The sequence below is a fragment of the Mus caroli genome, unplaced genomic scaffold (genome assembly GCF_978045245.1).
Source record: "Mus caroli unplaced genomic scaffold, Mus_caroli_1 scaffold_19, whole genome shotgun sequence".
NCBI classification, from domain to species: domain Eukaryota; kingdom Metazoa; phylum Chordata; class Mammalia; order Rodentia; family Muridae; genus Mus; species Mus caroli.
In genome coordinates, this window is record NW_028227274.1 from 9,860,265 (window position 1) to 9,878,730 (window position 18,466).

The 18,466-nt window shown below is 46.5% G+C and overlaps 1 protein-coding gene across 3 annotated transcripts in view; it reads left to right on the plus strand.

The window, feature by feature from the left end:
* Nucleotides 1-18,466, plus strand: part of Ttc39c (tetratricopeptide repeat domain 39C) — a 93,770-nt gene that overhangs the window by 35,990 nt on the left and 39,314 nt on the right. For 2 of the 3 annotated variants that reach the window (XM_021150288.3, XM_029471969.2), the window contains exons 2-4: nt 8,270-8,318; nt 10,580-10,708; nt 13,329-13,443. In XM_021150288.3, the coding sequence (XP_021005947.1) occupies nt 8,270-8,318; nt 10,580-10,708; nt 13,329-13,443 (293 nt within the window). Of the gene's footprint in view, nt 1-4,564; nt 5,413-8,269; nt 8,319-10,579; nt 10,709-13,328; nt 13,444-18,466 lie in introns of those variants that run through there. The other variant, XM_021150289.3, reaches the window with a different exon arrangement.

The window sequence follows — 18,466 nt, forward strand, 5'->3', positions numbered from 1 at the left end:
TTTCTTTATTACCTGTGATTTCTGTGTCATAGCCACAAAACCAGAAACACCAGGCTGGTGTGTCGACAGTCTCTGTTTTTCAAGACAAGGTCCAGAGGCATCTGTATGCACTCCCACTCACCCCCGCACCCCCTATCCCCACCCCCTCACACCCTTTTGTCTTTTTTGCTGGTTGTATAAAGTTAGCTGCAGTTGTCCTCTAGGCTGTGGTTCTAAAAACACCCTGGGTCACAGAAGAGTCTGAGCCCCCAGAAGAACAGCAGGGAAGGAGTTCACCCCATTCTCTTCTGCCCTTGGGTCTGGGAGCTCACCCGTGAGCTTATCTGCTCATGAACGGTGCTCATCTGCTGACTGCATTCAGGGTCCAGTGCCGCAGACCTTCTTTTTCCTGTGCCTGCGTAAAAACGAGTCTCTCGAGCAGATGGGCAAAGAGTCGGATGGGGTGACAGACAGATACACGCACACAAGAGAGGTGTTGAATCTGAAGGTAATTTTCTAGTCGAGCTTAGACTAATTATATTACAGCGAATATCATAAATTGTAAAACATAACAGATACGGTACATTGAAGTTTTCCAGGTGCAAGAGGAGTAACTACAAAAAGAATTTGCAGGAACCAGATAAATGTTTACTCTAGGGATTAGTATCCCTCCAGATGCAAGAGGAGTGACTTCAAAAGAACTGTTTACCTTAGAGATTAGCAATCAGCCCTGCGCCAGGCAAGAGTTTCACACCCCAGTGTTAATTGGGCTAGGGGGGTATGAACTCTTGCCTGGCTTCAGGAATAAAGTAGTGTCATGAACCTTGGAATTCTTAGGCCTTGTTAATTCTTATCTATGTCTGGAGAATTCCCATTTTTCAGTATAGTATATTAATTTGCTCTTGGCATGGAATGTAGTCTGTAATAAGAATTTCTATCTCAGTGAGAATTCCAGACTCTTTCTGCAGATAACTGAGCTAATGGCTAGTGCTTTATTGTTTTATGGTAGTGCTTAATTAGTTACTGAATAGGTTAAACTCCTTGCTACTATCTGGGATCTTAGAACACCGGGAAAAAGCTTTAGCTATGTTAGAATACAATCTTAAAAGGCATTACATTAAGGTAATACTAAATAGAGCGCACGTGAATCCATACACTAGGCTAATTCGGGGAGTGGAGAATGGATATTATGGTTATAAGGATTATGGGAGAAAAGTGCCAGACCCCAGGAAGAGAGTTTCCTTGAAACTCATTGCTTCATCGGTCAGCTTCCCAGCTTTCGCTATGTCAGACTGACTCAACCAAAGTACGTGGCAGTCCAGCTTCTTCTGTCTCGCACAGGCTTCATGCCCTCCAACATTCAGAGAGCCGAAAAGTCACTTTGAAAAAGCCTTCTAAGAACTTAACATATGAATTCAGAACATTTTTAGGAAAAAAAAATCAAAGGCTTGAAGTTTTCCAGCTGTTCACTTTGAGTGGTAAAATTGCATTTGAAGAGGTGTAGCTCACCAGGGGCTGCCTGAAAGTTATGTTCATTTATCTTGTGGGAAAATATTCCTTTAAGAATTAAGTGTAAAGCTGGCACCACTCAGTTCAGCCAGTGAAGGGGCCTCCCACTACAGCTGCTGACCTGAGTTCAGGCCCTGGGACTCATACTGGGAAAGGAGAGAAGCTGTCCTCCACACAGGCACCTTCGCAAGCTTGCAACCCCCTACCCCAGGCACTGATGCACTCAAAACAAAGATAAACTTTAATTTAAAAATGAAGAGCAATTCATTGTATAATTTCCTTTCCACTGTATTTCTGAGAACAAACCCTGATCAGTTGGGTTTGGAATATCCTGGAGAAACTTCAAAGAATTTCATTCCATTGAAATGTTGCTCAGCACAGGGGCAGATGGCATATTGCTTCCTTGGGTTCATAATAGGCTCTCTACCTTTAGTGATGCACTGTGGTAGAGGGAAGAAATTCAGACACATTTTATGAGTGATAGTTCACTTTCAAAACTAAACTGTGGTGGTAAACACAAGGAAGCACTCATCAGCACGTTCCAAAAGACATCATTTTTCTTGGAGGGGGCATGTTTTTGTTTTTACTTTGGAAAATTTCGCTTCTTGTAACTTTAATAGTCTGTCTGAGGTGGGATGACTTAAAAACGGGTTTATTTTGCTCACAGTTTCAGGAGGTTCAGGGACCTAGCATGGGCGTCAGGTTAGTTCCAGCAAGGGTCCTCTGTGCTTTATCGCACCATGGGAGACACCAAGAGAGGGAACAGGGGGCACACAGCCAGCAGGAAGCAGAGAAACTGCAGAGATCAAACTCAACCTTCTAGTGTAGTTCTCGTTGGATCATCAACCAGGGCTCAGGAGGTCTACCTGGATCTTTGAGTGACCTGGGGCCTCCTAAAGGTTCTGTATCAACATCATCAGAGTGAGGACCACATTTCCAAAGCATGGACTCCTGGGAAACAAACCATAGCCCATCTCCAACTTGTGTAATGAATTGTAGCATCTGCATCAATCAACTCAATTATTATGACACTCTTCTCTGTACTTTTGGCTATTGTGCTTTGAGGGGCAGGCAGCCCCAGAACAAAGAATTACTGCTTTTAAATGCTAAGAATACCCCTGTTGGAAAACAGACATGCTGGTATTTAGCTCATAGGAGTGTTATGTTTCTCAGTGCAAGGTATTTCCTGTCCCTGTCAGAAATCTTCCTAGATAATTAATGGTTTGTTAATACTGTCAAGGGTAGTTTGATATCTTTCCTTCTAATTGTATGTGTATATATGTCTGTGTATGTGTTTGTATGTCCTTCTGTGTGTATATATACCTATATATGTGTCTTTATGTCTGTGTATGCATATATGTGTGCTGTTTCCTGTGTTCTAGAATTATTTTTCTTGTTCCCATTGTTTGGTGTGCCTTATGTTGGAAACTCTGTTGTTGCCCCCCCACCCCCACCCCTTGCCCTGTATAGCTCTTTCTTGTTGTGGAAGAATGAAGAATCTTTACCATGCTGTCGCCTGCAGGATGGTTCTGGCCAGTTCTGTTGTCATGATGGGTGGTTATTGAATTTCTTCTGTTTCCTGTCTTCATGATTGCTGCCTCCTGCGTGTCTTTAGGACCCACAGAGTAAAGAGGCTCCAGTTGTCCTAGTTGCTGTTGAGGGAAGCTCCCTTCCCCTCCTCAGCCACTTCCTCAAGTCCTTAGAGGACAGGCAGGGCCACTGCCCACTGCCTCCCTCCCCTATTTACATTTGATCAGTTTTCAAAATAATGGGTTGGTTTTCTAGGGTCCTCTGTCATGTGAAGTGTTTCCCGTGTGCGCAAGTGTTTCAGCAGTTGATCTCCAGCTGGTACAGTTGTTTTAGGGACTGTGGAATCTTTGGGACTAAGAACTATAGAGCTTAGATAGGCTGTTAAGGAGTAAGCCTGATCCTCTTCTAGTCTCTCTCTGCCTCCTGATCTTTACCTTTCTCTACAGTGTAAACTTCTGTCCTCTGTGACTGTCAGTCAGAATGAGTTTCTTCTCCCTGAAGTTGCTTCTGTTGGGGGTTTGCTCACAATAACTGGTACATTTTTTTATCCTTTTAATGGAAAAGTTTAATTAGCTTGGCTTATACTGACTTGTTTCCATACATTTTCCCCTCAAAGATGGCAAAACATTTTCTTCATTGGATAGTAGGAACCTCTTTAAGAGCATAGTATTGTTTTTTTCTTAAAATTCTTTACTCAGTGCTGTAGCTAGGCACTCCAGGCTCTTCTTGCACCTCATCTGGAGCCGGTGTGGTGTTTCATGGGGGAGACACAGTGTGTTCTGCAGTGTATTTAGGGAGGGTGCCGACTACCCATATGGCTGCTGGGCACATTATGCACAGCTGAGCAGTGAACATTGTTTCTCGACTTTGCAGAGGACAGAACCAGGAAACAGATCCATTGCTAAAGACTGAAAATGCACATTGAGTTTGCATGAACTCTTGCAGTTTGTATTCTGAACTGGCTCCATGGGTAAATGCAACAGCTGCTTTTCCAGAGGACCTGGGTTCAATTCCTAGCACACACATGGTGCCTCATAACCATCTCTAACTTCAGTTCTGTGGGATCCAGCTCCCCCTTCTGGCCTTCTCAAGCACTGCATGTGGTGCATGGACATGCTATGCAAGCAAAACATACCCATAAAATAAAAAAATAAAGGAAAATGTTATTTAGTATAAAGTTATTGGCTTTAATATGCTTCATCGTGTATCACAAAGCTATGTCTTCACCATTGTAGAAAACTTGTCCTGCAAGGATGTGACTGCTGGAAACAGGTTAGACTTGTGGAGTAGAGTGTCTGAGGAGGGCCATTGCTGAGGACATTGCAGAACAGGAATGCGCTGTCAGATTTCATACTTCTAAGTCTGTTGCTTATGTCACCCGAGCTGCTGCTGCCTGGATTTTCATGTTTAAGGTGTGTGTTTGTGTTTGTGTGTAACTTTTTAAAAAAGATTTATTTGTTTATTTATGTAAGTGCACTGTCCCTCTCTTACGAGACACCAGAAGAAGGCATCCAATCCCATTACAGATGGTTGTGAGCCACCATGTGGTTGCTGGGAATTGAACTCAGGACTCCTGGAAGAGCAGTCAGTGCTCTTAACCGCTGAGCCATCTCTCCAGTCCCCATGTGTAATTTTTTTTTTTGAGACAGGTCTTATGTAGCCCAGGCTAGCTCACATCTTGAGCTCCCAGTCCTTGCCTCCTCTTCCAGGTGCATGGATTGCAGGTGTTTGCCCTATCACATGGCCTATATGTGTATGGGCATTGAACTCAGGCCTAGTGAATACTAGACAAGTATTTTACCAGTGTCCACAGTCCTAAATACCTGTTTTTCAAACAAATGTTGGGGCTTTCCTTCCACTGTGGGGTCCACAAGTGACTAACCTTGAATTCAGTAGAACATGCTTCCTGCCTCAGCCCTGGGCTTTCAGTAATTACCCTCATATCTTTGGATTCATTTTAAAATCTCCAAGACCTGTTTTGTATAGGGACATTTGTACATGCCAGAGTTAAGTAAGATGAAGTTGTGGGACGCCTGACTCGCCAGCAAGAAAGACACCACAATAGGATCCTTCTGCACACGTTTATTGGGAGAGCATTGACTGTGTAGGCGAAAGACCCCGAGCCCTGGGCCTCTCACTCTTATATACTATCAGTTCCCATCCACTCACAGCAGGCCACATCACCTCACCAGGTACGCAGCTTCAGCTAATCAGGGCAGCAGGGGCATATCTCCACCAAAATGGCTTCGCCAGTAACCTGGTACACCTGCGCAGCTCTCACGATGGTTGTGGCTTATTTTCAGGTGTATGAGGAAGTCAGGTGCAAGTCATAAGACTTAGCTGCAGTCCCTGGCACCTTCTTGGGACTGCTGCCACACCCGCTCCCCACATGAAGTAAGTTAGTGTTGGGTTGTTGGGTGCCGGGCATGGGCGAATAAAGGGAGTGGGAGAAAACCCACGTCCCGCCAGAGCTCCTGTGATCTGGGTGGGCGGACACGGAGGATTCCCACATGCTTTCCACATGGCCCCAGGTAGGTGTCTGGCTGTGGGAAGCTATGGACCCAGTCCTCCAGGGTTGGGGAAGGTGGACAAGGGACAGTCGGAGGTCTCTGGGCCTCACAGAGGCCAGAGAGAACAGGTTCTCAGTCTCGGGCATCTCAGACACTGCTGGACACCACGGAAGACCTGAGAACAAACTGGGGACCCCGAGGGTGGCTCGGTCAGTCCCAGAGCAGAAGAGAGGAGAGAGCAGGGAGAAAGGGGGGAGCTGGGTGGTTCCCACGCAGGTGAAAGTCCTTGGTCCTGTCTGTGGCTGGAGCGCAGGAAGGCCTTCCTGCAGGAGGTTCGACAGGGCTCTTTAGGGGAAAGCCTATCCCGTCGGTCAAGCATGGCGGGCCTTGATGAGCAGAGACAGTCTATGGTTTTAGAACTTTATTATAGAAGGCAGGGAGAGAGGCCAGCCATGGCCACGTTGAGAGAGAGGGGAAGGGAGAGAGAGAAGAAGGACTAGAGATGAGAGTAAGAAAGGTGAGAGCTTAAAGAGAGAGAGGAGGGGCCAAGCAGCTCCTTTATAGTAGGCTGGGCTATCAGGTAACTGTGGGGGTGGAGTCTAGCCAGAATGCCAGAAGCTTGGGGCTTTATCTGTGTGACTAATAGTCACAGAATTATGGAGTTGGGAGCTCTGTGGTGTCAGGCACCTGTCTCTGGGAATGTGACTCACTGTTCTGTCCCATTTAGAGTTTTCTACTGGGTCGCTGGAGCAAGCCTCATTCAACCAAAACAGTCTGCCTTTCTCGGTCCCACATTGGGCCACTTGAAGTATGTGAAGTTAAAGGCTGAGTGGACCCAGCAAGGGAAGCCGGACAGACTGAGCCGTGCCGCTAACAGGGCTTTGGAGCTAGGCTGACAGGACAGCAACTTGTGCCTGATGTGCCCATGCTGGGTGGTGGAGGGGCAGGACCTCAGGGAGGGAAAGTGCCTTGGCTGGACAGGTGCCAGCATCTTTTCTTCCATTTAAATGATAAGACAGTATGTGAGGTAACAGGAGGGAGACTTGGCGCCATGAATAATTAATTCCTGTGGTTCTCAGGAAGCTAATTTTAGCCAAGATCATGAAGCAAAAGTAGCAGTGGCCGAACTGCAATCAGGATGGGGAAGCAGAGCGGCCATCACTCTGCTGAAATCCATCAAATCATCTGTCCTTGAGAGCAGTGACCTCACTCCCTCTCTGACCCGGTCCTCCGATGCCTGCTGTGTAAGACATCAGGATGCAGTTGATACAGGACCTAGAAACCTGTGCTGCATCTAAGCTCTAGGCGATGCTGCGGAACGAGAAGCAGCAGCATATGTTTGGAGGGCACTGTAGTCATGACAGAGCTCCCAGCTAGGTTAGGCATCTAAGTGCTGTTTTGGGTTCTTGACAAGTGAGCTGACCTTCCAGTTTGTTGCCATGGTTGATTCAAGCATCCTGTTAAGTGGCGGGGACAGGGGAATCAAGTTGAAGGCCAACGTAGAGTGAGCAGCAGTACGGATAGGTGGGGAAAACTACTAGGAGAGGTTAGCCTTGGAAATCATTTTAATTGTGGAGTCTCCCCCAACAACACATCCTCACAAAGGCCACTGCAAGAAAAGAAGGAGATATGCATGTATTTTGACTGTGGTAGTCTGTCTCAAGAACAGATTTGTTATTGCCTGCAAGCATATCCATGTAGGGTATTCCTCAGGCAGAGATGTGGGCATTCATACATACAAGGGCTCACTCTCTCTCTTTTTCTTTCTTTCACACACACACACACACACACACTCTCCACACACACACACAACCCTTTTCATGTTGAGCTCAATGTAAGTTTCTTTCTTTCTTTTTTTTTCCTTTCTTTTTTTTTTTTTCACAATGTGAATTTTTAGTGGAGGATGGAATAGTACGTTGTTACACGAGTTACATGACTTTTGTCGTTGTTAATATAATGGCCCTGTATTTGCATAGTGAAAAATGAGTGACTTTTTTTTAATTGTTATTTAAGAGCACTTGGCTTTGTTTTCCTGTTACACAATTTGTGGAGATCTGGATTTTGTATTAGTTTTTAGTTTGGATTGAAGACTTTATGTTCTTGCATGTTTGTGACTCACTTAGCACTGGCTTGCTTTCTTCTTGTGCTTACTACAAGATTAGTGATGCCTGTGTGTCACCGTTGGGAATTAGTGGGTCTTAGTGAGGTGTTCTCAACCTTGGGGTGAGTTGGAGGGCGTAGGTCCAGTGGCAACATCCTTTGATCTGTTCTACAAATAAGACTGACTTTATGTTTGTTAGATATTTTGTTTTGTTTTGACCCAATCTTGCTTATAGCTAGCTTGGGTAAACTCCGTCGTGGTCCTCCAGCCTCAGCCTTCCAAGCACTGCAGGACTGCACCACCATGCCCACCCCTTATTGTAAAGCTTAGATTCAGCTTTGTACTTTAGCAGCAGATCACCACCTTCTTTTGGCCATGGTCTAGCAAATCTTTCTATTTATATCTTTCTATTTACTGTCAGCTCCTTAGTGTTATAATTTTACACTGAGATCTCCCTTGCTTTTGAAGAATCAAAGATGGAGTCTCTCTTGGTCGTAGAGCCAGGAAGTACCTCAGCTCTTCAACTTCTTGGTGTAATTTACTAGTGAATGGGGTGCAGTCTATGTAATGATATATCCTAATTACCAAATGCTTTTACAGTAAGACTTCCAGTGAAATATTTTTGTTTGTTCTTTAACAGAAATCATAGTCCACTAATGAGTTTTGGAGCCAGCTTCGTCAGCTTTTTGGTAAGTTGATATCAAAAGAGATATTGCTGTCAAGAAAATAAATCCGAAGTAATGCCTATTTACTACCAGCTGTATAGACATACTGTTAAAGAAAGCTTAAAGTTATTGCCCATTATTTAATGTCTGTGAGATAAGTGTTCTCCCCCAAGTATAAAAATAAAATGCTTATATATGATTTTTAGAGGGTTATATTTTCCCCAGCTTGAGATATGTTTTTAGAATAAAAATCTAATTGAAAGCTCTTCAAAGCTTAAGATTGTATTGTGACAAGAAGAAAGGTCTTGGTAAGGAAGTTAGCAACAGTCTAGAGATGAGTTTGTGAGCTAAGCTAAATCAGTTTAATACTTGAGAGTGGAAGACATGAGTTACAGTAGTGTTATTCAGTCAGCTGGTCAATATAGGGGGATGCTTTTGTTTCTCTGAAATGCTTGTCACATAAGCTACTTTCACACACGTTGTCTTAAAGATCATCATAGAATTGCATAATGGAGAAAATGTACTGAGTCAAGGGAGAGAAAACGTCCATTCAGGAGTGAGAAAGAGTAGCCAGTGGGCATGTTGTGGCCAGCCTGCCTGGTCCTAGTGGCCAGTGGGCATGTTGTGGCCAGCCTGCCTGGTCCTAGTGGCCAGTGGGCATGTTGTGGCCAGCCTATCTGGTCCTAGAAGCCAGCCAATGGGCATGTTGTGGCCAGCCCACCTGGTCCTAGCAGCCAGTGAGCACGTTGTGGCCAGCCTGCCTGGTCCTAGTGGCCAGTGGGCATGTTGTGACCAGCCCACCTGGTCCTAGCAGCCAGTGGGCATGTTGTGGCTAGCCCGCCTGGCCCTTAGCCAGCACTCAATGCTGGGTTTTCATTTATGCTATTGATCTTCTTTTAATGGAACCCAGGTTTTAAGACCTCCTCTTTGCAGGAACGCTAGCCCTATACCTATGGGAAGGTAACATTTGTCTCTGTCTTGGTTACTTTCCCTGTGGCTGTGATAAAACACAAGTCAGAAGCAACTGAAGAAACAGTTTGTTGGGGAACAGTTTGACCTTAGAGTCCATAATGGTTGGGGCTGTATCAGGGAATGATGGATGCTTTTGTTTAGCTCACTTTCTCCTTTTTATAGACAGTCCAGGATCCCTGCGCAGGGAATGGAGCCACCCACAATGATCAGGTCTTCCTACCCTAGTTAACCTTATCAAAGTAATACTCCATAGACCTGCCCAGAGGCCTTCCTCCCAAGTGATTTTAGAGCTTATCAATTTGAAGTTGAGATTAGCCATCACAATACCCAAGTGACTATGAGAAAGGGCACTGACACAGAGACAGAGGGTCTTGGCTGAGGTCTGAGGAGGAGGAATGGAAAGGGATGCCTTAGCAAGGCTGAGATTTTAGTGACCTAAATTAGGATGGCTGGAAGGAGAGCATGCCTGGGGCAAAGGTGAGTGAGGTCTGTTTTGGTGAGAATGGGAATGTTGATTAGAGTGATACCAAAGGAACCTTAAATGCCATACCTACCCAATGGACAATGAAAAGATAGAGACACCAGCATAGCCAATAGGGCCTCCAGAGAGCTGGGTGTCCCGCGCCTGCTGCCTGTTCAGGCCAGACCTCAGTTCTTCCTCAGGTGTTTTGGTGCCTGGTGGAGGCAGGAGAAGCAGAAGTTCAGGGTCATCCTTATCTGCAGATTGACTTTAAGACCAGCATGGGCTACATGAGACAACTTTCAAAAACCAAGCAAACATCCCACTGTTGTACTAGGTGCATGTCACAAGTGCTCAATAGACATCAAGGAGTGGCTGTAGATCATGCAAAGTCAATTCCTTGCAGGTAAACCCACCCTCGGGAGTTCCTGTCTCTGGAAAGACTGATTTCTCAATGGCATTTTCTAACTGTTCTTTTACGAGTATTTTTGGTTCAGTGTTTGAAGCCAGGGCTCTATCAGTGGATAGAATGAACTTTTGAAAGTGGTACTGCTATAAAAACTGCATTGAGTTGGTCAATCAAAAATGATAGTTTCTACTATGTTTGAGTTTTAAAGAGTAAAAAACACAAGGACATTCACCACTGTATAATTTTCATGCTGGAATAATTGAGATATAAAGTCTTATTTTCTACTAAGATTATAGGTTCTTTAATGACCAGGGTGTCCTGTAACAGGGTGAACCTTTTTACCTGAGAATCACTGAGGTGGTTTTTCTAGCTTGGCATTTTATGGTAACGGCCTGAGGTTCCCATGCCTGCTGATTCACCGCTCCTTTCTCTGTTTCCTGGAAGAACGCCATGATGACATTCGAGGAGGAGAAAATGCAGTTGGCGTGCGATGACTTAAAGACTACAGAGAAGCTGTGTGAGAGTGAAGAGGCTGGTGTAATCGAAACAATTAAGAATAAAATTAAGAAGAATGTAAGTGGCTTGGCTTGTGGACTACATCTTGTCTGTAGAGCATGGTTCACTGACCTGGGTTTGGAATCGGATATGACTGAAATTAGACACTAATTGTCTGCCATGGCTTCTGGTTAAGTCCTATGTCTCTTAGAGTAGAAGAAGCCCCTTCAGTCATGATAGCCATCTCTTGCCTGTGCTTAGAGTGGGTGTGATACTTTTAAATGTCAGCTTGCCACCTCCTCAGATCATTGGAGAAGAGACCGTAAGTTGAGGAATTCTCTAGATCAGGCTGGCCTGTGGGCTGGTCTGTGGCAGATTGTCTTGGTTTTTAATATATGTAAAAATATCTAGACCATTGTAGGTGGAGCCATTCCCTAATCGGGGACTGCTGAGCCATATGAGATGGGAGAGAGCTAGATGAAAGTTAGAGGCAAGCCGGCAGCATGGAGCATTTGTGTCTCCCTGCTCTCCACCCTTTTCCCTAGTTGCTTTTGCTTAGGTTACTTTAGCTCAACAACAGAAAGGAAAGTAGCACAGCTCTGAGGTGGAGACTCTTGAAGTGAGGGTTTCCTGGGTGTGACTAAACAGGCAAGGACAGTAGTTGACAGAGCAGTCACACATTGGTATGTTCCTGGAATCCAGCTGTTGACCTGTGTCCCCAGGAGATGCTGGCCTTTAGTTATAATCAAAGTCTCAGTAAGCTCACGATCCAGGCTGGGAGTTAGCTCACCTGTGACGTGCTTGTGTGTCTGCATGAGCACTTGAGTTTGAACCCACAGAGAAAGCCAGGCGTGATGACATGCATGTGTAATCCCAGCACAGGGGAAGTCAACCGAGTATAACCAGTCTCAAAAAGCAAGGTGTTGTGGTGAGATGCCTCACTGAGAAAAGTCACTTGCTGCCAAATCTGACAACCTGGGTTCAATTGGCAGGGCCCCAAGATGGAAGGGGAAAAGTAACCACACGTATGTATGCTGTGATGTACACACATGCACATAAATAAGTAAAATTTAAATTTAAAAACAACAAGACAAGATGGACCATGTCTGAGGAGGAGCCATGCCTGGCATGACCTCCACACATACATGAACACACATGGGCACAAACACACAAAAGATCATAAGACACGTGTTTAGAATTTGCTTTCACCATTCACTGCAGTTTGCATGAAGCTCTTGAGAGGCAGTTGCTCTAACTGCCTGGGTTTCATATGTCACACCTGTGACTTAACAGTTGTAGCCATCAAGTGCCCAGCTTTTCCTTTGCTTCGTCAGGTGAGACCTGACTGGTCAAGCAGACATTAGTGATGGCTGTGTCTATGGATTACAGGAGGGCACTACCACACCTGCCTTTTACGTGGGCTTTTGATTTAGAACTCAGCTCATCATCTTGTGCACTTAGCACTTTAACCTGCTGATCTCTCTCTCTGAATCAGTATTGTCTCTCATTCTTTGTTTCTTCGGAAATGTCATCCCCCTGCCTCCAGTACTCTCCTGCCTGAGGCTCTGAGCCCTGCTGGGTTGTCTGCTGGAGGTTCCCATAGTCAGACAGCAGAAGTGTAGTTCTTACAGTTGCATGGTAACAAAATCTCTGTTAACTGTAAGCTCGCTCCAGGCCTGGCACTCACTCCTACACTGCTAACATCCGAGATGAGTCTTACAGTGTGGCTGCCTTCGTCCGTGTGAGTTCTCAGCCCTCTGGCAGCCCTGTGTCAGAGATGCTATTGCTGGAAGTAAAGGGGGGTACAGACACGTTTTTCCCTTCCAGTGACTGCTAGGGCTGGACATGGAGCAACGGTGACCATGATGGGTTGTGTTAAGTTTAGTCAGGTGAGGGAGATGTCTTTCTGTTGTATTTACCATATACACTATTGACATGCATGCTGGAACGTGTCACTTTTTCTAGCACTGTGAAGCTATATACAGTCTCTTCAAATAGTCTGTTCTGTAGGCACTTACTGTTAAGGTGGGAGTCTGCGTCACAGTGACTTTTTCATTCCATTTAGAAACACCCGTATGACAAAGGCCAGCATTAAAAATATACTTTGACTTTTTGCTTGTCTTTACTTATGTCTCTTAAATTTCAGGTATGGTTTCTGATTTAGTCCAAGGTAGCTTTTTGTTTGTAGATATATTCTGACTAGTGAATGGATATGTAGCATTTTCTCACCTTTGTATATCATTTAAAAACAGTGACGGGTACACCCTAATATCAGTGGTCCCTGAACACAGATGGCTGTAAAACGACTTTCCAGGATTTGCTGTGTGGAATGTAATATACATGGATATCTTTCATTTTACATTAAATAAAACTATATTATCTGATAAAATGATGGATTGCTTACTAGGCTTTTTTCTTTGCTTCTTAAATATTTTTCATAAATTCCATTTTGACCATTTACAATATGGGGTTAAATTACAGTATTCTCTAGGACTACAAATTATTGACAGAGTGGAGGGAGGGGAGCATGGACACCCCCGCCCCCAAGCCTCTGGTGTAACTTGGTTTTGACTTTGAGTGGTCCCCAGGCTTCACCATCCCACGGGAAGTCATTCTGTCCTGGCAGAGCCGCCTGAGCAGATGTAGGAAGGCTGTGCTTTCCTTGAGTGTGATTTACAACGTTCTCGTCACATCACAGGTTGATGCCCGGAAGTCCACCCCGTCCATGGTCGATCGACTTCAGAGGCAGATCATCATCGCTGACTGCCAGGTTTACCTGGCAGTGCTCTCCTTTGTGAAACAAGAGTTGTCGGGTAAGTGGACGCAGTTTCTAGTGACACCCACTGGGTAATCTGTCACAATCAGGGAGTCTTCGTCTTTTCTTGTTTTGTTACTTAGACTTTGAAAACTAAGCACAGGGTGACAGCACTTTTGGGGAGCTGTTAGCGATTTGTTACTTAGGAGATGGAAACTGTGGGTGTTTAATGTGTGTGCAGCAGAGTCATTTCATCCTGAGGTCTGCAGTACAGTCAGTCTTCAGCCTTGATAATTGTGTCTTTCTTATAGAAGTCGCTGATGTCTTTGATATGTCAGGGCCTATGAGAGTACCTTGCTCACCAAGTCATGCATATTATTCTTCAAAATGAAACCAAACTGGTTTGCATTTCAGATTCTCAGGAAATTGTTTTAATCTCCTACAGTGTCAAGTGTATCAGAAAGGACTTCACACTGTACTTGAGAGCCTGGTGTTGCAGAGAGCTTGGCAAAGGGTGCACCCTGTGCTGAGTGCATGCTGGTCTGACAAGGGTGCACCCTGTGCTGAGTGCACGCTGGTCTAACAAGGGTGCACACTGTGCTGAGTGCACGCTGGTCTGACAAGGGTGCACCCTGTGCTGAGTGCACGCTGGTCTGACAAGGGTGCACCCTGTGCTGAGTGCACGCTGGTCTGACAAGGGTGCACACTGTGCTGAGTGCACGCTGGTCTGACAAGGGTGTACACTGTGCTGAGTGCACGCTGGTCTGACAAGGGTGCACACTGTGCTGAGTGCACACTGTGCTGAGTGCACCCTGTGCTGGGTGCACCCTGTGCTGAGTGCACCCTGTGCTGAGTGCACACTGGTCTGACAAGGGTGCACCCTGTGCTGAGTGCATGCTGGTCTAACAAGGGTGCACCCTGTGCTGAATGCACGCTGGTCTAACAAGGGTGCTGTCCTCCAGCCTCTTGCTGACTTCATTTCTTGACTAGGAGTTCAGATGCATCTGGGATAGCATGCTGTGAACTGAGTTTCTGGTCTGGTGATGTCTCTTGGATCCTGACAGCAGAAACCTGTCACTTGGCTGGACAGAATTTACGTATGGGGAGTGGGGGGAAGAGAAGAGAAGACTAAGTAGAAATCAATTCAAATTCATACTCAGAAACACATTTTCTCCCAAACGTTAAATACAAGGACATTTCTTGGTGAAATACACTGAAAGTCATTTTTCTCCCTTTCTTCTGTTTCCATTTCTGTCTTCTACTTGCTGCTGCTTCTGTTCAGCTTCAGTTGAAAGGAAATTTAATGGTTACTCTGATGTCTAACATTTGAACTTCCACTCATCCTTCTTTTACACTGTATTCTACGATGTGTTTTCACCCTTTGCTCTGGTCTTCCCCCTCCCCAGCCCCTGGCTCTCTCGCCCCCCACCCCCAGCAGCTTCCTAACAAGGCAGCTCTGACATGTTAAGGGATCATGGTGTGACACCCCTATAAGGCAGTGAAGATGAAGTACCCCACTCCCACCCTGATCTGCCTCTCTGTGCATGCCTGATACTTAGGGGCTGCTTCAGGCCGGATGAGAGTTCTTCATCTCCTGTTGTTTTGGCATTCTTTTTCTGATGCCCAAGTTCTTTGAGGAACTCATTTTAGCCATTAAGAAAATGCTTCTTCAGCCGGGCATGGTGGCACACGCCTTTAATCCCAGCACTCGGGAGGCAGAGGCAGGCGGATTTCTGAGTTCGAGGCCAGCCTGGTCTACAAAGTGAGTGCCAGGACAGCCAGGGCTATACAGAGAAACCCTGTCTCGAAAAACCAAAAAAAAAAAAAAAAAAAGAAAATGCTTCTTGGGCTGGGAGAGATGGCTCAGAGGTTAAGACTGCTCTACCAGAGGTTCTGAGTTCAATTCCCAGCAGCCACATGGTGGCTTACAACCATCTGTAATAGGATCCAGTGCCCTCTTCTGGTGTGTCTGAAGACAGCAACAGTGTACTCACATACATTAAATAAATAAATACATATTTTTAAAAAGAAAAGAGTTCAGGACCAGCCCCTGCAGGAAAAAGTACTCCTCTCTCTGTCTCCCTGCTCCCCACCAATTTTATTTTATTTTTATTTCTGTGTCTCAGTGTGGTTATGCACATGTTGAGTGAAGGTATGATCGAAGCCAGAAGAGGGCATCAGGTCCCTCTGGGCTGGAGTTAGAGTTGCAGTGAGGCCTGACATGGGTGCTGGGTACAGGGTGCTGGGTGCTGAGCTGAGTCTTTTGAAAGTGCAGTACTCATTCTTAGCCACCAGGCCATCTCTCCAGCCCTGAGATCCTGCCTTGTAAAGACCAGAGCTTATTCATTACAAGGGAAGGGTCAAGCAGTTGCAGTGAGGTGTTTGCAGATCGCCGTGTCTACTGTTGTATTCTTGGCATTAGGACTGCTCAGCTGGCCTGCCTGCCTGTCTTCCCTCCCTCCTTCCTTCCTTCCTTCCTTCCTTCCTTCCTTCCTTCCTTCCTTCCTTCCTTCCTTCCTTCCTTCCTTCCTTCTCTCCCAGGGAGACAACCACATCTTCCTTCGTCACTGAGTTCTGCTGCGACATTTCTCTGCCCCTCAGTCTGGCTGTTTGTGCCGCCACCTTGTAGCCTCATAGTGCAGGTTTCTCAGACCTTTCCTGACATGCTTCGTGTTGCCAGTGTCACTAGTCCCACTCAAGGCTGCTAGAGCCAACCCAGGATGTGGTCCACCCATGCTTCAAACACTTAGCTGGCCTGTGTCACCAGCGAGATAGAGCCAAGTCCCTCTCCCCTGTGGCAGGTCTGAACGACCCTCTCCTGGCATCCTGCATGCGCATTCCTCAAGCTTCTTTGAAAGGACCTGGAAGCTTGTGTCTTAGCTCACACTGCCTGCCCGGCTAGAACCACTTCAGCTCCCTCGAATTCCTCTCCAGCCCAGGCAAGTGTGTCCCAAGCCTTCCTCTTTCCTCATGGGCCTCATCAGTCTGGCCTGGGTGATGAGAAGCGGGTACGTTCTTGCGGCCAGGTGAGCAGCTGTCATCTGGTGATCTACATGTTCATTTCTGAACCTGCCTCCATGTCAGACTGAGGGTAGGAACTGATAGTGCCCCCTGCCCGTGTGTTCTGCACTTCCTAGGTGTCTGGCCTTCTGAGATGACAGGTGCTGGTGACCAGAGATGAGGGAGGGTGGGTTTTAGCCTGAGGAAATTCTTGATGTACTGGGGTGGGGTAAGGATGTAAATTCTACCTCAGAAGCCTGGGACCAGCAGACAGGATTACAGAGGTGGCACAGGTGGTTCTGACCCTTGGGGAAGGCCAAGAGTCTCTGGCCCTGTCCCTCTGTGGTTATAAAGAATGAACCAGGTGGGGAATGGGGCTAAGTGCTAGCCTCTAATCAATCCCAGCATTTTGGAGGCTCAGGTAGAAGGATCAGACATTCAAGGCTGGCTAGGGCCACAACGCAAGGCTACTCAAAACCAAAACAAATGAAACAAAACAACAACAAATTGGCCCATTTCTTGTCTGTCCCCGATGCATGGTTGGTGTCACTCCCCAGCATGGGGGCAGTGTGTGCTCTGTGAATGAAAGAGGGAGCAGGATGCCACTCAGGGAATAAATTGCCAGTGAAACATGAAACAGTAAGTCTATTAGAAGTCTACTGTCTGTGAGTGAGGACAAGTAAGTCACCCATTGTTGGACTGGGAATATTAAGTCAGGGTAAAGCGCTTGCCTCACAGACATGAGGACTGGAGTTCTATCCCCAGAACCCACATGGAACTCTGGGCCATGGGCATGGGCCATCCTCTCGGCTGTGATGGGAAGGTGGAGACAGGTGGGCTTCTGAGGCCCACTCTCACCCACTCAGCGAGCTCCACACTCTCTCCAAGGAGGTAGACAACAGGCCTGAGAAACAATACTAAGGGTGTCGTTTGGCCTTCACACACACGTGCTCACACTCCATACAACCATGCATACACCCCCATGAAAACACACACATGCACATGTGCACACCCCACACAACCATGCACACCCCCCATGCAAACATTTACACACATGCACATATGCACATCCCACACAACCATGCACCCCCCCATGCAAACACACACATGCACATGTGCACACCCCACACAATCATGCACATACCCCCATGCAAACACAGCACACATGCACACCCCACACAACCATGCACCCCCCATGCAAACATTTAGATATGCACATAAACCCATGCATCTGTGCACCTATGCACACATGTTTCTTTTTTTTTTTTCTTCAAACTCTTGTTACCTGGGTCTCAGAAAGGATGAGAGTGACCGTGCCTGACCCTTCATTGTGAGGCTCCCAGCCTTCTTAGGACGCATGGTTAGGTGAGGCCTAAGGCAGATGCTCTTGCCATGGAGAATGACAGGATTCCTGCCAAGGTCAGTGTAGTATAACAGGATGCTTTCATTTTCCTAGGAGTTGCCCTTTCCAGGAAGGACTTCCACTCCTGTGTGTGGTGGGACTTCCTGAAGCCCCTGCCCCTCTCCCTGCAGGTTGACCCTCACAAATGGTCTGTGCTTTCCTGCTCCTTCTGCCTTCTCCTCTGGCCCAGAGAGAGCACAGGGGCTGAATGCTGGATGTCTGATGTTTCAGAGGAGCTGGCAGAAGGCCAGGCTGTGTGCACCCTGAGAGCTGTTTTCTGCAGGATGGAAGGAGAGGGCTCTTTGGAGGCACTGCTGGCTTGGGTAGCCGAGCAGCTCCCCTACCCCTAAGCAGAGTTAGGAGCCTAAAGCCTGCTGCATAATCTGCATAATCCCACAAGGTGGCCTCCTTCAGAATGACAGGGCCAATGCGGTGCGAGGGACAGGGAGGAGGGCAAATCCTGGAGAGTCTGTTTCAACACCTAGGTGAACTAGCGGATTCCTTTCTACCTGGTAGACTTGTTTTGCATGCTTGGGGTGCTACTCTTGCCTAGTGCAATAACCTCTTGGATTTTGTTTTAATTTACTAGCTCAGGTTTGTGCATCAGTGTATACTTTCTTCCCACAGACCCTTGGGCCACTGTACTATCTTAGGCATGGTGTTTACTATGTTTGACTGA